General features: G+C 42.2%; 1 protein-coding gene across 1 annotated transcript; it reads left to right on the top strand.

Moving 5' to 3' along the window:
- Positions 1 to 19,639: 19,639 nt before the first annotated feature.
- LOC142435833 (translationally-controlled tumor protein-like) lies at positions 19,640 to 20,158 on the top strand. Its single transcript, XM_075539927.1, has one exon. It carries the CDS (start codon positions 19,640 to 19,642, stop codon positions 20,156 to 20,158), a length of 519 nt encoding a protein of 172 aa, XP_075396042.1.
- Positions 20,159 to 23,269: the final 3,111 nt, after the last annotated feature.

The following is a 23,269-nucleotide window of genomic DNA, read 5'->3' as shown; positions in this document are numbered from 1 at the left end:
GGTTCCTCCTTTCCACCCCACCCTGTCTCCACCATCCTGATATCGTCACTCTCACCACTGGTCCTAAAGGGATCATTTGCCTTGGATTCCCTGTGTTTCAGTTCCTCTCTGTACCAGTGTATATCCTCTGTTCTAGCCAGATTTGTAAGGTAAAATTGGGATCATGATGGTGGTCAGAAGAAGCATTTAGGAACTAGAGGAAAGTTTTATGTTTTATCTTTGCTACACTGCACCCTGACTGGCTTGTCTCCTCCCCGTGACCCTTCTATAAGGGGATGTCCAATTACCTACAGAAGGGCTTTGGGTCTCCACTCTGCATTTCCCCTCATTCTCAATGATATGATTTTGTTCTTATGATGCCTGATAACTGATCCCTTCTATACCTTATGATAGCACAGGCTGGTGCACTTCTTCCATGTGTGCTTTGTTGCTTCTGAGCTAGATGGTCGCTTGTTTACCTTTAAGCCTTTACGAACCCAGACGCTATATCTTTTGATAACCGGGCACCATCAGCTTTCTTCGCCACATTTCCTTATGCACCTATTTGTCTTCAGTGATCCTATCAGGTAGGTGAGCACACATTGTATGATTTTTATATTCTTTGAAGCCTGATAACTGATCCCTTCAACACCTCATGATTGCACAGGCTTATGTGCTTCTTTCATGTGGACTTTGTTGCTTCTGAGCCAGATGGCCACTTGTCTACCTTCAAGCCTTTAAGACCCCTGATGCTGGATCTTTTGATAGCCGGGCAACATCAGCTTTCTTCACCAATTTTGCTTATTCACCCGCTTTGTCTTCAGTGATTGTGTCAGGAATCAGTGATTGTGTCGGGAAGGTGAGCATCATAGAATGCCAGTGTAATAGAACAAAGTATTGTTGTATTGAGGGAGTACTTGAGTGGAGACCCAATTTCCACTTGCTACCTTAATACTAAACCTATAATATATGCATCTTAAAGGGGCATTTTGAACCTATTTCTGAGGTGTGGTCTTGCAAGCATGCCCTCAGGGGCAATCATGGACCCAGGAAAAATGGCTGACCCCTTCTAGGAAATAGCTTCTCTATCTCTCTCTCTCACTCTCTGTCTCCCTCTGTCTCTGTCTGTCTCTCTCTATCATATATATATATATATATAAAATAGGTTACCACCTGTAGCCATAATTTCCTGTTTTAGTGTCATTTGCTTGTATACTTAGGCATTTATATCTTATGGACGAGGGGGATTATATTCTGGTAAAATCCTTATGAATCCTTATGATTCCCATGTTCCTCTTAGTCTCTATGAGGTTTCACCAGTAACTTGTATAATAGGAAATCATATATTTTTCCAAATATTATAATTGCCCACTACTTTCCTCAGGACAGTGTATCTGCCCCTCAGTTATCATTCTAATAGGTGGATACACAAGAGGGCACATTACTCTGCTGATGAAAACCAACCTAGGACAACCCTCCACTCTAGGAGAGAGGTCACAGGCATGGGCTGCCCAGGTCCCTGCATTCACCAAACAGCTATGATTATACTCAACTAACAGTGGAGTTTGCTGGCCTGAGATTCCCTTGTTTCAATCACAGTAATGAAAACAATATGATAAACAATGGATATGAGGCTGGGTTCCTGGGCAGGATGTCTTTACGTTTGCAGATGTCTAGGGCAAAATGCAGCTGGTAGAGTCTGAGTGAGACATGAGGCAGGCAAGGGCCTCTCTCAGACTCTGTTGACCTGTCTCCGCATTCACCACCAACAATTTTGACATGAGCGTCATTGGCCAGTGCCAGGGGAGGGCTTGCAGTGTCTCTCAGTTACTGGTACTAAATCCTATATACACTTGATGCATGGTTGAATTGCAGTCACCAGAGACAATGACAAGAACATCCTCCATATTCAAATGGTCAGGCTGAAAGTGAAGCATACACACTTGGATCAGAGTAACAAAGCAGCAGGAAAGGGCATCATTAAGCATCTGTATGCAAACCTCCCTACAGGGAGAGACTGGACTTCAGTGAGTGCTCAGGACCCTCAGCCCCAGGACTCAGTTAAAGAAGACAGAGCAGAAAGGAGTTAAAAGCTGGCTTTCTGCAGTGTCCGGGGCTTCCTCTCTATCTTACCATTTATCTTGATGACTTCTCTGGAAGTGTGGGTTTGTATCAAACATTGAATTTGAAACATTTCATTGTAATATGAGGAAATGTCCTTTAACTTCCAAAGAGCAGAAAGCCACACATGAAGGCACATCATGCAGAGGGGAAAAGGCAAACCTGAAGGATTTGTCAGCCCTGATGCAAACCCCTCCCCAGTAACTGGTATTTGGGAGGAGAGGATATAGGATGGTTAAAATTTCTCTAAAATTTACTCAGTCTAGGATAGACCAGCAAAAGCATAATGGGATCCTCAAGCCACATTTGCTCATCACAGCTGTTATATAGGTCTAAAAACTAACCTTCCTAAGTCCTGCTGCCATCCTCAGCCGGTGACTGACAGTCAGGACAGAAGAGGGGATGGGCTTCAGAGGACATATTTGTGTCTCCTGGAGTAGTGTGCTCCTGTTTTTGAAGCAAGGATAGATGCTTTTTCTTGAGTAAAACTCTTCTGTACGGTTTCCCTTGTGGTGTTGATTGAATAGCCCGCCAAGGTACTTATAATAGGTCAGGTTTTATATAGGATATTAATTTAAATAACTTTATTTTCTAATTTTATTTAAATAGAAATGAAAATCAATAAAGTTCAATGCAACTTTCACTTTATCTAATAAATTTCAGGAGACACTCAGGCACCATGTTGTGAGGAAGTTCCATCCAAAGGAGAGATCCAGGTTCTAGAATAAGGTCCTGGCCCTCAGTCCTGTATGCATTCCTAGTTTAAGCCAGGGAAGCTTGTCAGACTTAAGACAAAGCCATCTTGGAAGAAGAGACTTCATCCTGCTGGTGAGATTTTCAGTCGGACACTAGATAAGACCTGGAATGGGACCTTCTTCTCCATGCCATCTTTTAGTCATAGAGTCAGAAATTAAAAAGAAAGCAAACAATAATAAACTAGATATAATTTTAACCCACAATGTTTTATTCTTGTTTACCAATTAACAGAACACAACTTGAGAAAAATGGATTGGATTTTCCCTGGAGTCATATTTTCTATCATTTCCACATATCGGAATATTGAGGTACTTAGTTCACCTTGATTAAATGACTGACAAATCTCATCCCGTGGTTGGGACACTGGAAAACAATTTCTGTTCATCTGAGTTTAGAGCTCCAAATATTGGTCCTTCATAGTTTAGTGAGTATTCATGAGCTCATTCAGGATAAGTTTAGTAGATCTCATGGGGAAGTTATGTACAGAGGGATAATGTCAATAGATGGGACAGAATAAGTCCCAGACCAACCACAGTCATGAAGTGACCATGGCAGTCACATTCAGACAGGAAGGTGACTTGGACTCATGTGCAGCTACGTCACAGTGTGGAATTTACACTGTTCAGCTAACAAGCAGCAACAGAGGCTGTGAGTATAGAGTTGGCTGAAATGACAACGATTAGGTGATAACGGAACTAACTCAATGATCTCTAAGTGATCATGTCAGTGTCCTGTGCTTGTATACTTGGATATTGGTGAAATCTATGATTCTTTGTTGCAAAGCGGTGACTGATTCCCCTCTGAAAATTCTGGGCCAGAAAATTCCCCTCTGAAAATTCTGGGCTGTAACATTATTCTTGAATTTTCATGGTGCTTAAATATATATACCTATGTATAAATTTAAAATATTATAACCGATTTGAAGAAAATTAGTGTGGTCAATCCTAATCTAGGTGGAAATAGACTTTTCTTTGAGGGAGAGAAATGAGGAAGGAGTCTGAATGGGAATTGGGTGTTTTAACTGCGTGTTTACAGAGAGTGCTATTGCTTCCCAAGTCAATTATATAACAGTTTACAAAATGAGTGAATCTTAGAATCTAGAGAATCAATTCAAGGTTTATATCCCAGAGCAGTTATCAGAGGTCTGTGCCCAGGGTGCAAGTGAAGAGGCTGAATTGGGTTGGCAATGCTCACATTTTAGATGAACCAGATTCCCCTTTGAAAGGGGCATTGAAAACAGTGTCTATGGGGTCCAATAAATTTTAAGGACTGGTTGCCTAGATGGATCTTATTTTAACCCAGAGTTAAAATAAAGCCCAGACTTTGAAGTCACAGAGTTGAAAGTTTTCTTTCATAGAGCCCAAAGTCTCAAGTTGGAAACATCCTCCCTGACTCTATGGATCCTTGAATCTCCTTATTTATATCAAGACTGACCTCTGCTATCAGGAGCTGGGATGTGCTGTCTGTGTTATTTGTAGGAGTGCTGGAGTTGGTGATGACAATGGCCCAAAGAAAACCACTGAAGACGTTGGGGAGGTTGATAAGAAACTGCCAGGGTGTAAAGAAGAAAAGGCATTTGCAGAGCGTGGAGTGATGAAGATACTCTGGTGTCCACCTGATACTTCCAACCCACTATATCCTGTCCTCTCTCTGGGGCACAGAACCTATAGGAGCCCAAGGCAGGGCAGGGGCTATGAGGGGCTGGAAGGAGAGACAGTGAGCTCAGAAAACCTGGGCTTTCCTTTGACCTTTCCCCACATACGTCCTAAGGAGAATGATCTCTCATTATAGACTAACATGCATAAGATTCAAACAAAGAGTTACCCTTCATTTGGGTCCAAGGAAAAGGGGAGTCTGTTCACTATCGTTCTCTGTTTATAAGGTCAGGGCTCCCTGACATGCAAATCGTTCACTAAGCATTAGGTTAAAATTCCACCCTTGAGCACTGAAGACTATCCGTTCTCTTCTGACAGGACTGTGGGTCTCTTGGGAAAGCACCGCTGCAGTCTAAAGATGCCATTGCTATGGGTTCTCCTGTGCCTGGTGACAGTTCCCCAAGGCGAGGGTCTGAGACATCAATGGGGAATCTATAGGGATGATTGTGACTACGAGTGACTGAAAGAGAACAATTATCTTCATTTACAGGCCTCCTCTCCCAAGTGCAGCTTCAGGACTCAGGCCAAGGACTGGTGAAACCCTCCCAGAAGCTGTCCCCCACGTGTACTGTCTCTGGTTTCTCCATCACAAGCAGTGATTACAGCTGGAACTCGATCCGCCAGAACCTTGGGGAAGGGCTGCAGTGGATGGAAGAGATATATTACAATGGTGGTACATATTATAACCCGTCCTTCCCAAGCCGACTCTCCATCACCAGAGACACATCGAAGAACCAGTTCTCCCTGCAGCTGAGCTCCCTGACTACTGAGGACATGGCCTTGTATTACTGTGCAAGGGGCACAGTGAGGTGAAGCCAGTATGAGCCCCAAACACAAACCTCCCCTGCAGGGAAGACATTGAGCAGCAGGGGGCGCGCAGGACCCACTGAGCACAGACACACAGCCCTAGACAGGCACAGATGGATGACAGGGATTTCCTGTTGGAACTAAGGCTTCCTTTCATGTGTCTCTGACGCCCCAAGGACAGGTTATAATAATAATAATCTTCTTCTTCTTCTTCCTCCTCCTCCTCCTCCTCCTCCTCCTCCTCCTCCTCCTTCTCCTCCTCTAAATTTTCTCCTCGCTGCAGACTTTGAAGGAGGGACTAACATTCTCTGCTTGCAAAACAAATTAATTTGATTCTGAGCCTTCATGATCATCCTATCTGACCTGTTTCCTTCTTGAGAAACAGAGTATCACAGCATTTTCATCCTGTTACTCAAAATCTGATGACAATGAAATACAGGCAGGTACAGATTCATGCGTGTAATGCATGGTTTTAACAGTCCTGAGCTCATTGCTCTACTGCAGCCCAGGGTCAGGTGTCTCACAAGGTGTCTCTCTGCATCGCTCCCTCTGCACTGTGGGTCGTGATTGACTATTCTTCTCTGAGAAAATAATTTCGGTGACTCTGGGGCCTAAACTTGTGATATTTCCTTAGTGATGCAGCAAGCATCACCATTGGCTCCCTTGATGCAGAAACAAGGGTTCTAGGCACAGAAGGGTCCCTGACACTGGGAACAGGTGAATTGAATGACCTGCCTGGTCGGTGGAGTCATTCGTCAGGTCATTCACCGGAGTCACGATGAAGGGAACTCACAGTTGAAGGACAGCTTTGATTCCAAAAAACAGCAATTGTGTCCCAAGTGGATGAAATCACAGACTAATAGCTCAGAATGCTCTTTAGAATTGAGAACAGGGAAGATTTCACACACATTTTGCACATGTGTTCAGGAGGACCACTCTGTGTAGAGTGTCAGCAAGATGGAGAAATACCCTGAATTAGATGCGCACCCAGAGTGGCTGCAAAAAGGGTCTCAAAGTTAGGATCAAGAGGGGATGGTTCAAACTTACAAGTTTATGTATTTGTTCTATAGTATACACAGCCATTATCCGCAAAACTGACTCAAAAGCACTTAACAACTTGTCTGATGAAGTGAGGTGCAGAAAATTTGAGTTTAATTTTGGTCAGCCAGTTGTAATTACCAAAAAGATATATATTATTCTAGTTTTAAAAATTCAGAAACTGTTAAAATTATAACATTTAAAATTAAATAAATATATCATTCCTAATTAATTTACAATTACATGGCTATTAAACAATCCGGGGAAAGAGTAATAAATAAATAATAAATGATATATACAAATAAAGATCATGTAAATATCCACTTTCCCAGGTAGTGTAGTGGATTTTACATTTGGTATGCTAATGGCTAGGTTGGCAGTTGAAAACCACTAGCCAGCTCAAAGGAGAAAGTTGAGACTCTAAAACAATTTACAAGTACTGGAAATCATACAATCCAAATCCATGGAGGGGAAAGTATGAGAGCTTGAATTGTGACATTCTGGTGTGCAGAAGACTGTGGCGACAGTGGAAGCTCAAAATCCACTTACAGGAGCTACACAGGGAATAAGCTTCTTGTGATTTCCCTCTAATCATACTTGAAAAATGGGAATAACCTGGTGATCAGAGTATTGTCTATAGAAGATTAAAATGATAAATCTGACTTGAATGGTTAAAAACGTATCATTTGATATCGTTTTTTGATATAATCTGTGCTTGTCTGGTTTTTAATATTTCTCTGTGTTTTTTCCATATAGAAGTTATTGTTTTATTTTGTCATTGTTGGTAGCCTTTTTGACTCCTTGTTATGTCTCTATGTTTTTCAATTTATGAAAGCATAATGGGTGAAACTACAGAGCCAATAACTAGAATAAGGGTTCCTGGGTCTATGGCATGGTAGGTGGGGAATAAAGGGGAATTGATATAAAGGAGTTCAGGAAGGCAGGAAATACTTTGAAATTGATTGTGATAGTGATTGTTCAACACTGCTTGATATGATTGAACTATAGAGTGGTATGATGAATGGATTAGGTCCTAATAAAATCTTTTAAAAATGTTAAGAGATCTTAATTCTTGAATAAATGTTTTAAAATATTTTTATTCCAATACTTAAAAATAATTTTTATAACATTATGTTGTACATGAAAAAAGAAATCTAACATTGATATATTATATTACATATTTCATAATAAAATTTTCAATTAAAAAAAGATTTACAGGGTCTTAATCTCTTAGGAGCAGTTATACTATGTCCTAGAGGGTTACTATGGCTAAGAATTCATTTGGTTTTTGTTGGTTATGAATATCGAATTTCTTAATTTGTAACCTATTTTTGGTAGTTATCTCCATTAGTTTGTTTTCTATGTAATCTGTGTTTTGTTTGATCATTTTTAATAACCTTATCAGGAACTGCTATATTTTGCCATTATCCTGGCATCCATCGAATTTCCGATTTGTTTTTATTTTAATTATGTTATATTTTTCTGTGACATCATTTATTATATTATTTATAATATCTTTATTAACTTATTAAGGGTTTTCATTTCAGTTCAGTTCATATATGTATTTTATGGTTTGTGTTTCAATTTAAAAGGTAGATTTATAAGAATAAACTTATTATTCCTTCCAGTTGTATTTTCCCTTCTTTTGTAGTGTAAGGTCGTCCCAACAGCAAATTTCTGTTAAACCAATGTCTGAGATCACCAGCAAAAGCAAAGCTTACACACAGACATTGGATGCAGCAGCAGTTTGCTCACACAGGGAAGAACAGAGCCGGCTCATCATCAGGAGTGGGCACCGTCCCCACAACCAGCGGTTTCACTCTGGGACCTGGGCAGGGATGGTGGTTTGCACACATCAATTCTTTGTGCTGCAGTTGAGGAACTGTACTCTCTTCATCAGAGCAGGTCTTCTCTCAGCACCCATTAAGGGCAACCAGCGATATCTTGCAGTTCTTCTCTGGCACCTTGCAGGGAAGAGTTGGAAGCAACATGTGAGGAAGATCATGGCTGGTCGTCTATCGGCATCTAGCAAGGCAGATCAGAGCAGGTCTTCTGTCAGCATCGTGCAAGGCTGATGGAAGCATCTTGAAAGGAAGATCAGGGCAGGTCTTCTCGCTGCACCTGTTAATGGCAACAAGGGATATCTTGCAAGGCACACAAGAGCAGTTCTTCTCTGGTAACTTGCAGGGAAGAGCTGGAGCAACTTGCGAGCAATATCATGACTGGTCATCTATTGGTATCTTGCAAGGCAGATCAGGGAAGATCATAGTAGGCCTTCTTTGAGCACCGTTAAGATATATGAAAGACATCTTGAAAGACAGCTTAGAGCAGGTTCTCCCGGCATCTTGCAAGGAAGATTAGCGGCCTGTTACTAGGATCACCATAGTAGGTCTTCTCTCACCATCATGTATGGCGGAGTGAAAGCATCATTCAAGGAAGATGTGGCCAGGTCTTCTCCCAGCATCTCGAAAGAGAGTTCACAGGAAGTTCCCCGAGCATCTTGCAAGGAAGATTAGCGACGTCTTATTAGGAGCACCATATTAGATCTTCTGTCACCATCTTGCATGGCAGATCGACTGGATTTTTCAAGGAAGATCTGGGCAGGTTTTCCTCCATCATCTTGATAGATAGATCAGCAATTTTGCAAGGCAGATCAGAGCAGGTCTTCTATCAGCATTTTGCAGGGAAGATCAGTGGCGTTTTCAAGGAAGGGTACATCACAGTGATCCCATCTCACAAGTAAGATCCTATCATCTCTGAGTTAGGGAGTGGTACGGGGAATAATTTTCAGAGAGGGTACTGTGCGTAATAGCTTTGCAGGTCATCTCATGCAGCAGCTGCTTCTAGGTCTATATTATTGGCATGTTGTGCCTACCACCGGATTATGCTCTGTCTTTTGCACCACCTGAGTTTCTGTGTATGCCTGCTGGTTAGGGCCCTGCATGGTCATCAGTCATCTGTCTTACTCAGGTTTACACAACACACACACACTCACACAGGAGTTAACATTTAGACTTGCACAGCAAGAAAATCACAAGTGTCTTTAAATAACATTCTTCAATGTAAAAATCTGATTATAAAATTAATAATGAAAGAAAATCCTGAAACGTGAGAAATGAAACAAGGCCCAGAATTATTGCAGCCTAGGAGGAGGTGAATTTGTTAGCCATTGAGTAGCCTGAGGTGGTTGACAGCCAGTGCAGCTCTTATGAGCAGCTCCAATTTGAGAAACATTTGTAAATTGGCACATCAGAAGGTTCCACAGTGTTTGCCTGACCTAGGCCACTGGTTGACTCACTTCCAAGGTGTTTGGTAAATCCTACGCTACACAGAGACTCTTGTATGATGTGCTAGCACACGCACACACTCACACACACACAGACTCACAGCAGTCATCATTTGCGCACACCCAACAAGAACATCTGTCAGTATCTTTAAAATACATTATTCTATATATAAACCCAATGTTAAAATTTAACAGTTACAAAAATCAGATAACGGATTTCAGCAATGAAAGATGGACTCATACTATCCCGCAATAAGATGAGTTGAAGTTTTTAACCAGAGAGGAGCCAAGTCTGGTCGACCGCATGCCGACCTCCTTATGAGCAGGGTGAGTTTGACAAACATGCGTATATAAGCACATGAGAAGTCACCCCAGTATTTGCCTGGCCTAGACCACTGGTGACAGACTGTCGGGGTGTTTGGTAAAACCCATGCTACGCAAGCAGCCGTATATGATGTGCAAGCACACACAGACACACACACACACACATTCAGGGCCACCCAAACATGTCTCTCTAAGGGTGTAGCATTCTGCGTATGCCAGGGTCTTGATGTACAATTATCAAATATAGATAAAAGTTCCATTTTTCCTACAAATCTTTTGAAGCAAACACAAGATGAGAAAAAAGTGTTGTGAACCCTATGCCTACCTATCCAAATTTTTCCAGAGAGGAGGAGGAAGAATTATTTCACCCACATATGCGACTCCTGATGGCTGAACTGTGTTCAGACCTTTTGAAGGCAGAGAGGGATGTGCATATATGGACGTCTCCGTCAGGTTTCCCTCAGCATCTTACAAGGATGATCAGTAGTCACATCCAAGGGAGATCAGACTAGATATGCCATCTTGCCAAGCAGATCAGTGATGTCTTGCAAGGTTGATTGGCACAGGTCTTCTATCAGCATCTTCTATGGAGACTCTGCAATATCTTGGTAGGTAGATTAGACCAGGTCTCCTCCCAGCATCTTGCAAGGAATATCTGGCACATCTTGGCAAGAAAGACGAGAGAAGCTCTCCTATCAGCATCTTCCAAGGAAGATCAGCAGCATTTTGCAAGGAAGACCAGAGCAGGTCTTCTATATGGCAAACATGATGATCCACATGTGCAAGGAAGATCCGAGCACGTCTTCCATCACCATCTTGCAAGGCAGATCACGTCGTCCATCACCATCTTGCAAGGCAGACCTGTTGCAAGAAGATCGCAACAGGTCCTATCTCGGCACGATTTAAGGAAGACGGGGGATATTTTGCGTGGAATATCACACCACGTCATCTATCAGCGTGTTCCAAGGAAGATCGGCGACATCTTGCAGGGCAGGTCAGAACAGGTCTTCTGTCAGCGTCTTGCAAGGCAGATCAAAAAAAATCTTGCCAGAAAGATCAGGGCGGGTCTTCCCTCAGCACCTCGAAAGGAAGGCCAGGGGTTACTTGCAAGGAAGATCAGAGCAGATCTTGTATCAGCATCTTGCAAGGAAGATCAGCAATATCTTGCATGGCAGATCAGAAGGCCAGGCACATCTTGCAAGGAAGATCAGAAAGATGTTGCATGACAGATCAGAAGCCCAGGCATATCTTGCAAGGAAGATCAGAGCAAGTGTTGTATCCGCCTCTTGGTAAGAAGATCGGTAAAATCTGGCGTGGCAGATCAGAGCAGGTCTTCTGTCAGCATCTTGCAAGACAGGTCAACAAAATCTTGCCAGAGAGATCAGAGCGGGTTTTCCCTCAGCATCTCTAAAGGAAGTCCAGGAATAACTTGCATGGAAGATCAGAGCAGGTCTTGTCTCAGCACCTGTTAAGGGCGGCCAGAGATATCTTGCCAGGCAGTTCACAGCAGTTTTTCATGGGCAACCTGCAGGGAAGAGCTGCAGCAACTTGGGAGGAATATCATGTCTGGTCTTCTATCAGCATCTTGCAGGGCAGATCAGGGAAGATCAGAGTAGGCCTTCTACAAGCACCCTTAAGAAATATGAAGGTCATCTTGAAAGACAATTCAGAGCAGCTTCTTCCGGCATCTTGCAAGGGAGATCATGGCAAGTCTTCTATCAGTATCTTGCAAGGCAGATCAGGGAAGATCAGAGTAGGACTTCTTTCAGCACCATTAAGAAATATGAAAGACATCTCGAAAGAGAGTTCAGAGGAAGTTCTCCCAGCATCTTGCAAGGAAGATTAGCGACCTCTTACTAGGAACACCATATTAGGTCTTTTGTCACTATCCTGCATGGCAGATCGACGGCATCTTTCAAGGAAGATCTGGGCAGGTCTTCTCCCAGCATCTTGTTAGATAGATCAGCAGTTTTGCAAGGCAGATCAGAGCAGGTCTTCTATCAGCATTTTGCAGGGAAGATCAGTGGCGTTTTCAAGGAAGGGCACATCAGATTGATCCCATCTCACAAGGAAGATCCTATCATCTGTGGGTTAGGGAGTGGTGCTGCAAACATTTTCCAGAAAGGGTACTGTGTGAAGTAGCTTTGCAGGTCATCTCATGCAGCAGCTGGTTCTAGGACTGTATTATCAGCACGTTGTGCCTACCATCAGATTTGGCTTTGTTTTTTGTTGTGTTTTTTTTTACCACCTGTATTTCTATGTCTGCCTGTCGGTACGGCCCTGCCTGGTCGTCAGTCATCTGTCTCACTCAGGATTACAGCATACAATCACACACACACACACACACACACACCAGTTAACATTTGGAATTTCACGGCAAGATAATCGGCCAATTTCTTTAAATAACATTCTTCAACATAAAAATCTGATTTTATAATTAATAATTAAAGAAAATCCTGAGACATGTGAGATATGAAACCGACCCAGAATTATTGCACAGCAGGAGGAGGTGAATTTGTTAGCCATTGAGTCGCCTGAGTTGTTTGACAGCCTGCACTGCTCCTAGGAGCAGCACCAATTTGATAAAGACATGTAAATTGGCATATCAGAAGGTACCACAGTGTTTGCCTGACCTAGACTGACTTCCAAGGTGTTTGGTAAATCCTACGCTACCCAAAGACTCTTTTGTGATGTGCAATCCCATGCACACACTCACACACATACACACGCACAGGAGTCAACATTGCGTACATCCAACAGGAACATCCAGCAGGATCTTTAAAAAACATTATTCTGCATATAAACCCGATGTTAAAATTAATAATTAAAAAATCATGAAACTTTTGAACAATGAAAGAGCACCCATAATATTCCGCAGTAAGAAGAGGTGAACTTTTTCACCAGAGAGGAGCCAGAGCAGGTCGACAGCATGCAGAACTCCTTATGAGCAGGGTGAGTTTGACAAACATATGTAAATAAGCACATGAGAGTGTACCACATTGGTTGCATGACCTACACCACTGGTTGACAGACTCTTGAGGTGTTTGCTAAAACCCATGCTACGCAAACAACCCTGTATGATGTGCAAGCATACACACACATTAAGGGCCCCCCCACACATGTCTCTCTAAGGGCGTAGCATTCTGCTTATGCCAGGGTCTTGTTGTGCAATATTGAAATATTGATAAAAGTCCTATTTTTCCCACAAACCTTTTGAAGCAAACCGAAAAGAGTAAAAGGAGAAGTGAACCCTATCCATACATACCCAAAATTTTCCAGAGAGTAGGAGCGATAATTTTTCACCCACCCGTAGGCCTTCTGAAGCCTGAACTGGGCTCAGACACGTTGAAGAAGGAGATGCATGCGCACTTGGGAACATCTCCCTCAGGTTGCCCTCAGCATCTTACAAGGATGATCAGTAGCCACATCCAAGGGAGATCAGAGCAGGTCTGCTATCTTGCCACGCATATCATTGATGTCTTGCAAGGTTGATTAGTGCAGGTCTTCTATCAGCATCTTCTATGGAGAAACTGCAATATCTTGGTAGGTAGATTAGACCAGGTCTCCTCCCAGCATCTTGCAAGGAATATCAGTCACATTTGGCCAGGAAGACCAGGGAAGCTCTCCTATCAGCATTTTCCAAGGAAGATCAGCAGCATTTTGCAAGCAAGGTCAGCACAGGTCTTCTATATGGCAAACATGATGATCCACATCTGCAAGGAAGATCCGAGCACGTCTTCCATCACCTTCTTGCAAGGCAGATCAGAAGCGTGTTGCAAGAAGATTGGAACAAGTCTTATCTCAGCACGATTTAAGGAAGACGAGGGATATTTTGCATGGACTATCAAACCAGGTTATCTCTCAGCATCTTCCAATGAAGATCGGCGACATCTTGCAAGGCAAGTCAGAGCAGGTCTTCTGTCAGCATCTTACAAGGCAGATCAGCAAAATCTTGCCAGAAAGATCAGAGCGGGTCTTTCCTCAGCACAACTAAAGCAAGATTATGGATTCCTTGCGAGGAAGATCAGAGCAGGTCTTGTATCAGCATCTTGCAAGGAAAATCAGCAATATCTTGCATCGCAAATCAGAAGGCCAGGCACATCTTGCAAGGAAGTTCAGCAAAATGATGCATGAAAAATCAGAATCCCAGGCATATCTTGCAAGGAAGGTCCAAGCAAGTATTGCATCAGCATCTTGGTAAGAAATCTGCAAAATGTTGCATGGCAGATATTACTAGGTTTTCTATCAGCATCTAGCAAAGCAGATATGAAGCATCCTGAAAGGAAGATCAGAGCAGGTCTTCTCTCAGCACCTGTTAAGGAAGACCAGGGATATCTTCCAAGGAAGATCAGCACAAACTTGCAAGGCAGAACAGAGCAGGTTGGTTCTGGCAACTTGCAGGGAACAGCTGCAACATTTTGCACGGTAAATCATGGCAGATCTTCTATCAGCATCTTGCAAGGCAGATCAGGGAATATCAGAATGGGCCGTCTCTCATCATCATTAAGAGATATCAGCGACATCTTGAAAAAGTGATCACAGTAGGTTCTTCCAGCATTTTGCAAAGAAGATTAGCGACCTGTTATGGAACACCATAGTAGGTCTTTTTTTACCATCTTGAGTGCCAGATTGATGACGTATTTCAAGCCAGATCTGGGCAGGTCTTCTCCCACCATCTTGATAGATAGATCTGCAAAATTTTGCAAGGCAGATCAGAGCATGTCTTCTATCAGAATTTTGCAGGGAAATCAGTGGCGTTTTCAGGGAAGGGCACATCAGATTGATCCCACTCACAAAATAGATCCTCCCCTCTGTGCATTGGGAGTCGTGCTGGGAACAATTTTCTGGAAGAGTACTGCGCGAAAAAGCTTTCCAGGTCATCTCATGCAGCAGCTGCTTCTAGGTCTATATTATTGGCATGTTGTGCCTACCACCGGATTATGCTGTTTTTTCTTTGGACCATCTGAGTTTGTGTGTCTGCCTGTCAGTTATGCCCTGCCTGGCCATGACTCCTCTGTCTAACTCAGGTTTAGACCAGACACACATACACACACACCCACACACCCACACGGGTCAACATTTGGACTTGCACGACACGTTAATTGGCCAGTATTTTTAAATAACATTCTTCAAAATAAAAATCTGATTTTAAAAATAATTTTAAAATTAATGATCTTTCAACAAAGATCAGAGCGGGTCTCCTCACAGCATTTTCCAAGGAATATCTTCCACATCTTTGTAAGAATGACCAGAGCAGGTCTTCTAATAGCTTCTTTGAAGAAGATCAGCAGCATCTTGCACGAAATATCATTGCAGGTCTTCTATATTGCAAAGCAGATCAGCGACATCTTGGCAAGGAAGACCAGAGCAGGTCTTCTATCAGCACCCTTTAAGGAAGACCAGCGATATCTTGTAAGGAAGATCATTGCAGGTCTCAATCAATTTCTTGCAAGGAAGTTCAGCAAAATCTTGCAAGGTAGAGCAGAACAGGTCTCCTCTCACAATTTGCAAGGAAGACCAGCAACATCTTGCCAGGAAGATCAGAGCAGTCCTCTATCAGCATCTTCCAAAAAAGATCCGTGAAGCTCAGACCAGGTCTTCTATCAGCACCTTTTAAAAAGAGTATCAGCGACATATTGTAAGACAGATAAGAGAATGTTTTCCCACCATCTTGCAAGGAAACTTAATAACATCTTGCAAGAAATACTTTTGTCAGGTCTTCTGTCACCATCTTACAAGTCAGATAATCGATATCTTTCAAGGAAGATCTGGGCAGGTTTCCCCCCTGCATCTTGTAATTAAGATCAACATCTTGCAAGGCAGATCAGAGCAGGTCTCTGTCAGCATTTTGCAAGGAAGACAATGGCCTATAAAGAATTGGGTATTTGAAGACCAAATTAACAATTTGAATGATTACATCAAAGACTTTATAGCAGTGTGTAGTATAAACACTTTCTTAGTATAACCAATTCATTAAGCTAGAGTGACATGATAACTGCAGCATTTCATTTCAACATTACAATTTTGAGGATGTCCACGGATTTTCCAGTATTTCCTCCATTTTCATATAGGCTAACTATGAGTCAGTGCTGAGGGTATGTAGGATTCTGGACCAATTCCATATCTCTTAACAACATGAACAGCCTAAAACACCTTGTCAATAACAGACATTTTATGATTCATAAATAGAATTCATGAATTATATAAAAAATTATTCTCACCACCAGAATGCAAATCTTCCTACACAATTCTTAGTATGTTAGACGCCTCTATTCTAATGTGAAAATACTATGACGGTCTCTTATTTAGCTCTATGTTATCTCCCTGGGCTTGTAGTTGAACCACACTTATGTCACACCTTGTAGTCATCTCAGCAACACCAACAACAGCATTCTAAAAGAAATGCCTTTTCCTTAAATGTCAGAGAATTTTACTAGAAAGTGAAACAAAACAAATACAAATGCAAACCCAAGAAGCTTAAAAGGAAGAATTTACCATAATTTTAAAAATTCTTTAAATCCTCCAAAATAAATACAACACAAGGGGTCAATTTCCCTCTTGAATAAATGTGAAATTAAACTTGGAACCCCCAATAACACAAAGAGTTACAATGTTTAGCAGCTAACTGAGAAGATGGTTCCTTTCTCCTCAGAGACACTTTAACAGATAGATCTGGTGACTGACTTTTGAAAAAAAATAACCTTTGAAAACACTATGAGGCACAATTCTCAGACAAACATGGGCCACTGTAAACTAAACACAACCAAATATCAAATGTTCTTGAACAGCTCTGGAAACTTAGAATATGAAGACTGTCTTTAACAAGCAAAAGATGTCCTGTGAGTTTGTCACTAGAACAACCAGGGGCAGCGAGATGAAGAGCCAGGACTCCACCATGACTTTCACTGTCTCCCTCTATCTCCAGGCAACAGCTGCCATGAACAACAGTGGGAAAATTCTATGGACAGCCGCTCCAGAGGGGCAATGGATGAAGCCTCATGTTGCAACATAACTCTGGATGGGAAGCTCCAAGATGCTGAGTGGGTCCCTGTGCTCATTCTGACGAATCTTCTCCAAAAGGAATCCTGACCCATGAAGGGTAAGCTGCATCTGGTCAGACCTTAGGGAAGGCCAAGTGGGTGGGTGACCTCCATTCTCTGAAATCTTCGCCCCCGCACCTTTAGTCACTGACTGTTATTGAATCAGTGCTTCCCCATGAGTGTCAGAGACTGTGCCCTTTACTAAAGAAGCAAGCCTCACTTTTAATCCCATCCCGCCACCATTACACCGTGTCAGAAATGTTTAGGAAAAAATTCTAGTCACACTACTCACCTTTTCAATTCACAGTTGTAGAGGCTTTCAAGGCTCAGATATCATTCTGGACCACTCTCTTGACTCAAGTAGGTGAGTACCAGAGGAATCCAAGATGGGAACGTGGGACGGTAGGCTGCTTCCTCCCAGGCTATGCAGAAGGATGAATCCAAGTTATGTAGGAAATATGGCAAGATGCTGTCGCAAGTCTGGAGATGCACAAGTATGGTGAGGCCCTGGACCTGGCCAAATCTGCACAGCGTACAGAGAGAATCCACTTACATTTATACTGGGGGAAACCACACCCACCAGGATAGCACCTCCCACTTCTGGCTGCTGACAGAAAATCTCTTCATGGATGTGATGGCATTACTTGTCACCTAGGCTGACATTATCGTAATCGTTAACCTTCTGAGAATCCTGGCCAAGCAAGCCGATAAAGAACCTAACCCATTACAAAAAACAGACTGTTCCATAAACCCAAGTGATTTCAATAACATTGAAGAACGTGAAAGGGAAGAGGGATGGGCAATACCCTTCCAAAAATGGCATCCAACCAGATGTGTTCAGTGTTGAGCTCTGAAGAAGAGTCCAGCACATTTTCTTAGTTTTTAAGTGTCTTTTGAAGGAATCATCACTAATTGGGGGGTTTTCCGTTTAATGTGTATTTTCTTATAAATTAGGTGGGTAGAATTCTGTGGCTTATGTTACGTAGCCTATCAGCCATAGGTTAAGCCTCTCTTATTCTGTTGCTTCTGGGGCAAGTTCCTTGTCTGCTTGGACTATCTGTGGGATTAACTTGCTTTAGATAGCACTGTGTATGTGTATGTGTGCTTCAACATTACCTTGGATCTAGGAGGTTCACTGTGTAGGGACTGCTGGTCCACAGAAGAACTCTGATCCAGGTCTCCTTTCTTGCTGTAGTCAGGTCCTACATCTCTCTTTTCAATTCTCTATAATGCTTTCAGAGATGAAAGGCTGTGCTGCTATACCACAGGATAATCCCTTTACCTTTATCCCAGAAAGCTTATGAAGGGAGTAAAGGATTTACCAAACAGCCTGAATCCCTTTACCATGGAATGTCTTCACACATGATACCATCACAACTGATCCATCAGAGTTTCACTTTATATCATCAACATAAAATAAATCAAGCCCAGTAACACTGTGTCCATTCCCCCTCATAGCCAATCATTGGACAGACTAGAATTGCTCCCTAGTTCCCTCAATGCTGTCCATAATAGGATCCCCAAACTACTGGCCCTATTGCATGTCCTACTATCAGGAAAACAGAAAAATCACCCACATCCCTGCAGGCAACTGAAAATGTTTTCATTATATACCATAATCCAGAATAAGAGTAAAAATATTCTCACTGCCATTGCATCAGAGCAGACTAATAACTATTTAGGACAAGGTAGAACTGCCCCTGTGAGTTTTTATGACTGTAATTCTTTCTGGGATTAGAAAAACCACATATTTCTCCTATAAAGTACACGTGGACCATTCCATTTCCACTCAAGAGGAAGTATCAGGTACTTTGATAAAAACTAAAATATGTCTTTATGGGAGCAAACTTCTCACCTTTCTCAATTGGAAACTTGGTGAGTTTGAAGCCACCATCTCTTGATTAATAGACCCACTGAGCATACTACTCGACCAGACTCTAAAACTGACATCATTACGTAATTACTACACTACAAAGAATTATGACCCCAGAAAGTTGATACAGATAATGAACCTCTGCATATAATTAAGATATTTAAACACAATGAGGGCCCCGAATAGGTACTGAGCTTTAAAAGAGATAGAGAGTGAGCAGTACATACCAATCTGTTTGCCCTGTTTATATTGAATACAGCAAGTAAATCCATATCTTCAAAATTCAATATAGATTACACCCAGTTCACCCCAAAAGTAGACTTGTATGCTTTCTGTTACACATGCTCATTATGAAAGAAATAAATACAACACTTGTAAGGCTTTCACAAACAGAAAGTCATTCTCTTCCCATAGGGGTGGGTAGAAAGTTACATTTTATGTGACTGGACCAATACATAGCATAATGAGAATTTTAGAACATATTGGGATTGTCAATGATTACATCTTGCTTGCATGCACAATAAGTGCCCATGGAAGCAGAAGTCAAGAGATCAAGTGAACCATGACAGTAGATAAATCTGCTTCAAAAGACATCTTGAAAGTGTTGAAAAGCACCCCGCCCCTTCTGCCAGATGCCCCTCCCCTTGCGCCGGCCGCCCCACCCCCAGCGCCAACTGTAACTTTCGCTCCCTTCAGCGCTGTCCTCTTGGAGCTCCGAGCTGCCCGAAGCCAGCGCAGCCACCGCCCTCTCGCCACCGTCATGATCATCTACCGGGACCTCATCAGCCGAGATGAGCTGTTCTCTGACGTGTACAAGATCTGGGAGATCACGGGCGGGCTGTGTCTGGAAGTGGAGGGTACCATGGTCCGCAGGGCCCAAGGCCACATCTATGACGCGCTCATCGGCGGCAACGCGTCCGCCGAAGGCCCCGAGGGCGACGGGCCCGAGCACAAGGTGGTCACCGACGTGGACATCGTCATGAACCATCACTTGCAGGAGACCAGCTTCACCAAGGAGGCCTACAAGAGGTACATCAAGGACTACATGAAATCCCTCAAAGGCAAGCTGGAGGAGCGGAAGCCGGAACGCATGAAGCCCTTTATGACCGGGGCTGCCGAGCAGATCAAGCACATCCTCGCCAATTTCAAGAAGTACCAGTTCTTTCAGGGCGAGAACACGATTCCCGACGGCATGGTGGCCCTGCTGGACTACCGCGAGGGCGGCGGGACCCCGTACATGATCTTCTTCAAGGACAGCTTAGAGATGGAGAAGTGCTGACAGTGGGCAACGCACGACCGACCGCCCGACCGCCCCTCCTCCTAGCTGTCTGCGGTCCGCCCACACGACACCAGGACCGAGACAAACGGAACTGATGCCATCATGAGCTCTGCGTCGACTTGTGACCTTGACTTGGAGCGGTGACCTTGATTTTTTGGAGCAGAGGCTTTTTTTTAAAGAAAAAAACACACAAAATGTCGTGTAGGTTGTCTAAAAATAAAATGCATTTAAACAAAACTAAAATAAAGAGTTGGAAATGCAACAAAAAAAAAGTGTTGAAAAGCAAAGATGTTACCTTGAGGATTTTAAAGTATGCCTGCAGAAGCCTTGGAATTTTCTGATTCTTTCTTTTTCCTCAAACCATTTTGAGAACTAATCCAGATATCACATCATTCAATAGTTGTATCTTGTCATGCAAATGACTATCAGTTTCAAACATTTTCTTTTGGCTTATATTTCTTTTTTGTTTGTTTGTTTTTGCTTAAATTTCTTGATAGCAACTCCTCATTATCTCCCACCAGGAACCCTTAATGTAGCTATAGTTTCTATAGAGTCACCCACACTGGGTTCTACATACCAAATATGTATAGAAAGATCCATAACAGACTCAGAAGGCTGCCAACAATAACAACAACAGTAAAGAAATAAACTCAATTTGGAAACCAAAACCAGAAAGTATTAAAAAACAAGATTAAGGTGAAAGTGTATCAATAGGGAGATCAAATAACAAGTTTTTAACTTTCAAGTCAGATTTTTTATTTCAATCTGCTATAATCATCTCTCTAATACTCTGTCTGATAACCAGGTTATTCCCATCCCTTATTTATGGTCAGAGAGAAATCACCAGAAGCTTATTCCTTGTGTAGAACCCGCAAATGTATTTGGCCTTCAAATGTCATCCACAGCCTTCTCAAAATCAGAGTTAAAAAATTAAACTCTGATACAATTCTCTCCTTACATTTGAATGTGACTATTGGCAATCCTTTGATCAGCATGTTGGTGTTCTTCTCCATGTGGACTTAGTTGACGTTACACTGAGATGACTGCTTGTTTAAAAACAAAGCTTAAGACCCCAGACACCATTCTTTCTGAGAGCAAGATACCATCTCATTTCTTCACCACACTTTGCTGTAGCACCCACACCTGTGGTTCCTTCAAAAGGGCACATACTGATCAGGGCAATGTCATAAGAACTAATTGTTCTTAGATTGAGCTAGGGTTAAGTGTGACCCCCACATCCACCCCTAACTCTGTGTTTTCTATTCACCTCTTCTCACCTTCCAGATTTTTTTTTACTTTAATGCAGATAACTTTATCAATCATCCCCTTGGAGCATATGATTCTTCTGCTTGTAGTGTCATTGATTTAGGGCATGTAATATATTTAAAACACAATTGAGAAAAGGAAATTAAAGAAGTGTGCAAACAGTATTTTCAATTTCCTGTGACCAAGGAATGTGAAAGTTATACATTCTTCAGTGCATAGAAAGGAAGACTGAAGAAGAATCAAAGTGTTAGAATATAGTAATGGCAGAAAACATTGACAGCACCATGGACTGCCGAAAGTGAAGACAAATCATTCTCAAGGACCAACACCTTGAGTTTCCGGGTAAGGCCATTTGTTATGAGAACTTAGTGCTTATTCTGCTCCCTCATTCCTTGTGTACTTTGAGAAAGTGCATACAAGCTTACTAACACATGTCCTAGCTAACAGATAAAATAAAAGACCGTGCAGGGCATCCATCAGGGTGACATCCAACCAGAGGTGTTAGTCCTTTACTGGATAAAGGGTTGGTATTCCAACCTACATTTGTGACATGGTTTATCACATAAGCTCACCCTGGTGAACTTATACAAATGGAAGACAATATCCATAATATATAAGAAAAATTAACACCCTTCTATTGGCTCTATATTCACTCACATCTCCCATGTACGACTGAGAAGATCTCTTCTCTAGGACTTCCAATGCGCTAAATCTCAATGGTAGCAGTCTCATCTTCTTTGCTAGAGTAATTTGGGATCACAGACCAACAAATAAGCCTTCACACAACAAGGGCTTCAAATTTACAAGGTAGCATGATTGCCAATCTACTGAGTATCACGGCCTGACCAAGCTGACACAGAGAAGACGCACCTCAGGGAAATGAGATTTGCATCAGGGAAAGCATGCCAGAGACCAACTGCAAAGGCAGTGAAGGCAAAAAGATAGAGGGTGAACAAGACCTCAGAATTATGACACCCTGATTATGGTGAGTAAGGCATGGTGAATGTGCTCTGGAATGTCATTCAAACAATGCAAAGCAGACCTGTGTTCAAGCGCTGTCTTTCTGTTTGGAGCCCAGAGTATAACTGTTGATACGACCCCACACAGACCCCTCTCATGGAGTTCATTCAGCACCCTAGGTAGCTGCCCCTTTCATGGTTTCTCAGGCTGTAAACATATCATTGTCCTTCCCAGTGAAGTAACTGGTAGGAGTAGCACACAGACCATGTCCTTAGCTATCAAACGTTTCTGTCAAAGCACCACTAGGGCTAAATTCCCTACTCCACTGGGGTTACCAAAGAAGCATCATGATATAGCTGCCCAAGCACTGAGATGCACTGTGCAACCAGTGACACAACAATAAGGCATCACTGGTGGGAAAGATATGCAAAGCTAAGCTTCAAACATGGTGATATGGGAAATATAAAGAGGGTAACCAGTACATCCTCTCTGGATACCCATTTCTACTGAGTAGAGAAAATCTTCACAGATTCTGAATAGACATAGGAATACACTCATGCCAACTGTAGGACAACAACCAGAGATATAAATACCAGATGTGGTGCATATACATACATATATACATATATATATATATATATATATATATATATATACATATATATATATATATATATTATAAAGCTACTTAAGTATGGAAGTTTATTATTGTTGTGGCATATTACTTCAAATATAGGTAGTATGCAGGGTTGAGGGCTGTGTTGAGGTCATGTGGTGCTGGATCTTTGAGTTAGAGGAGAATAACAGATAACTAAATATTGTTGAGCGGAGATGAAGAAATCTTAATAGATGAGTAGGTACAGAGAATAGGATATATTAGCACAA

Source organism: Tenrec ecaudatus (genome assembly GCF_050624435.1).
Source record: "Tenrec ecaudatus isolate mTenEca1 chromosome 2 unlocalized genomic scaffold, mTenEca1.hap1 SUPER_2_unloc_10, whole genome shotgun sequence".
In the NCBI taxonomy this organism is placed as follows: domain Eukaryota; kingdom Metazoa; phylum Chordata; class Mammalia; order Afrosoricida; family Tenrecidae; genus Tenrec; species Tenrec ecaudatus.
This window is presented reverse-complemented; position numbering and strand designations above follow the sequence as displayed.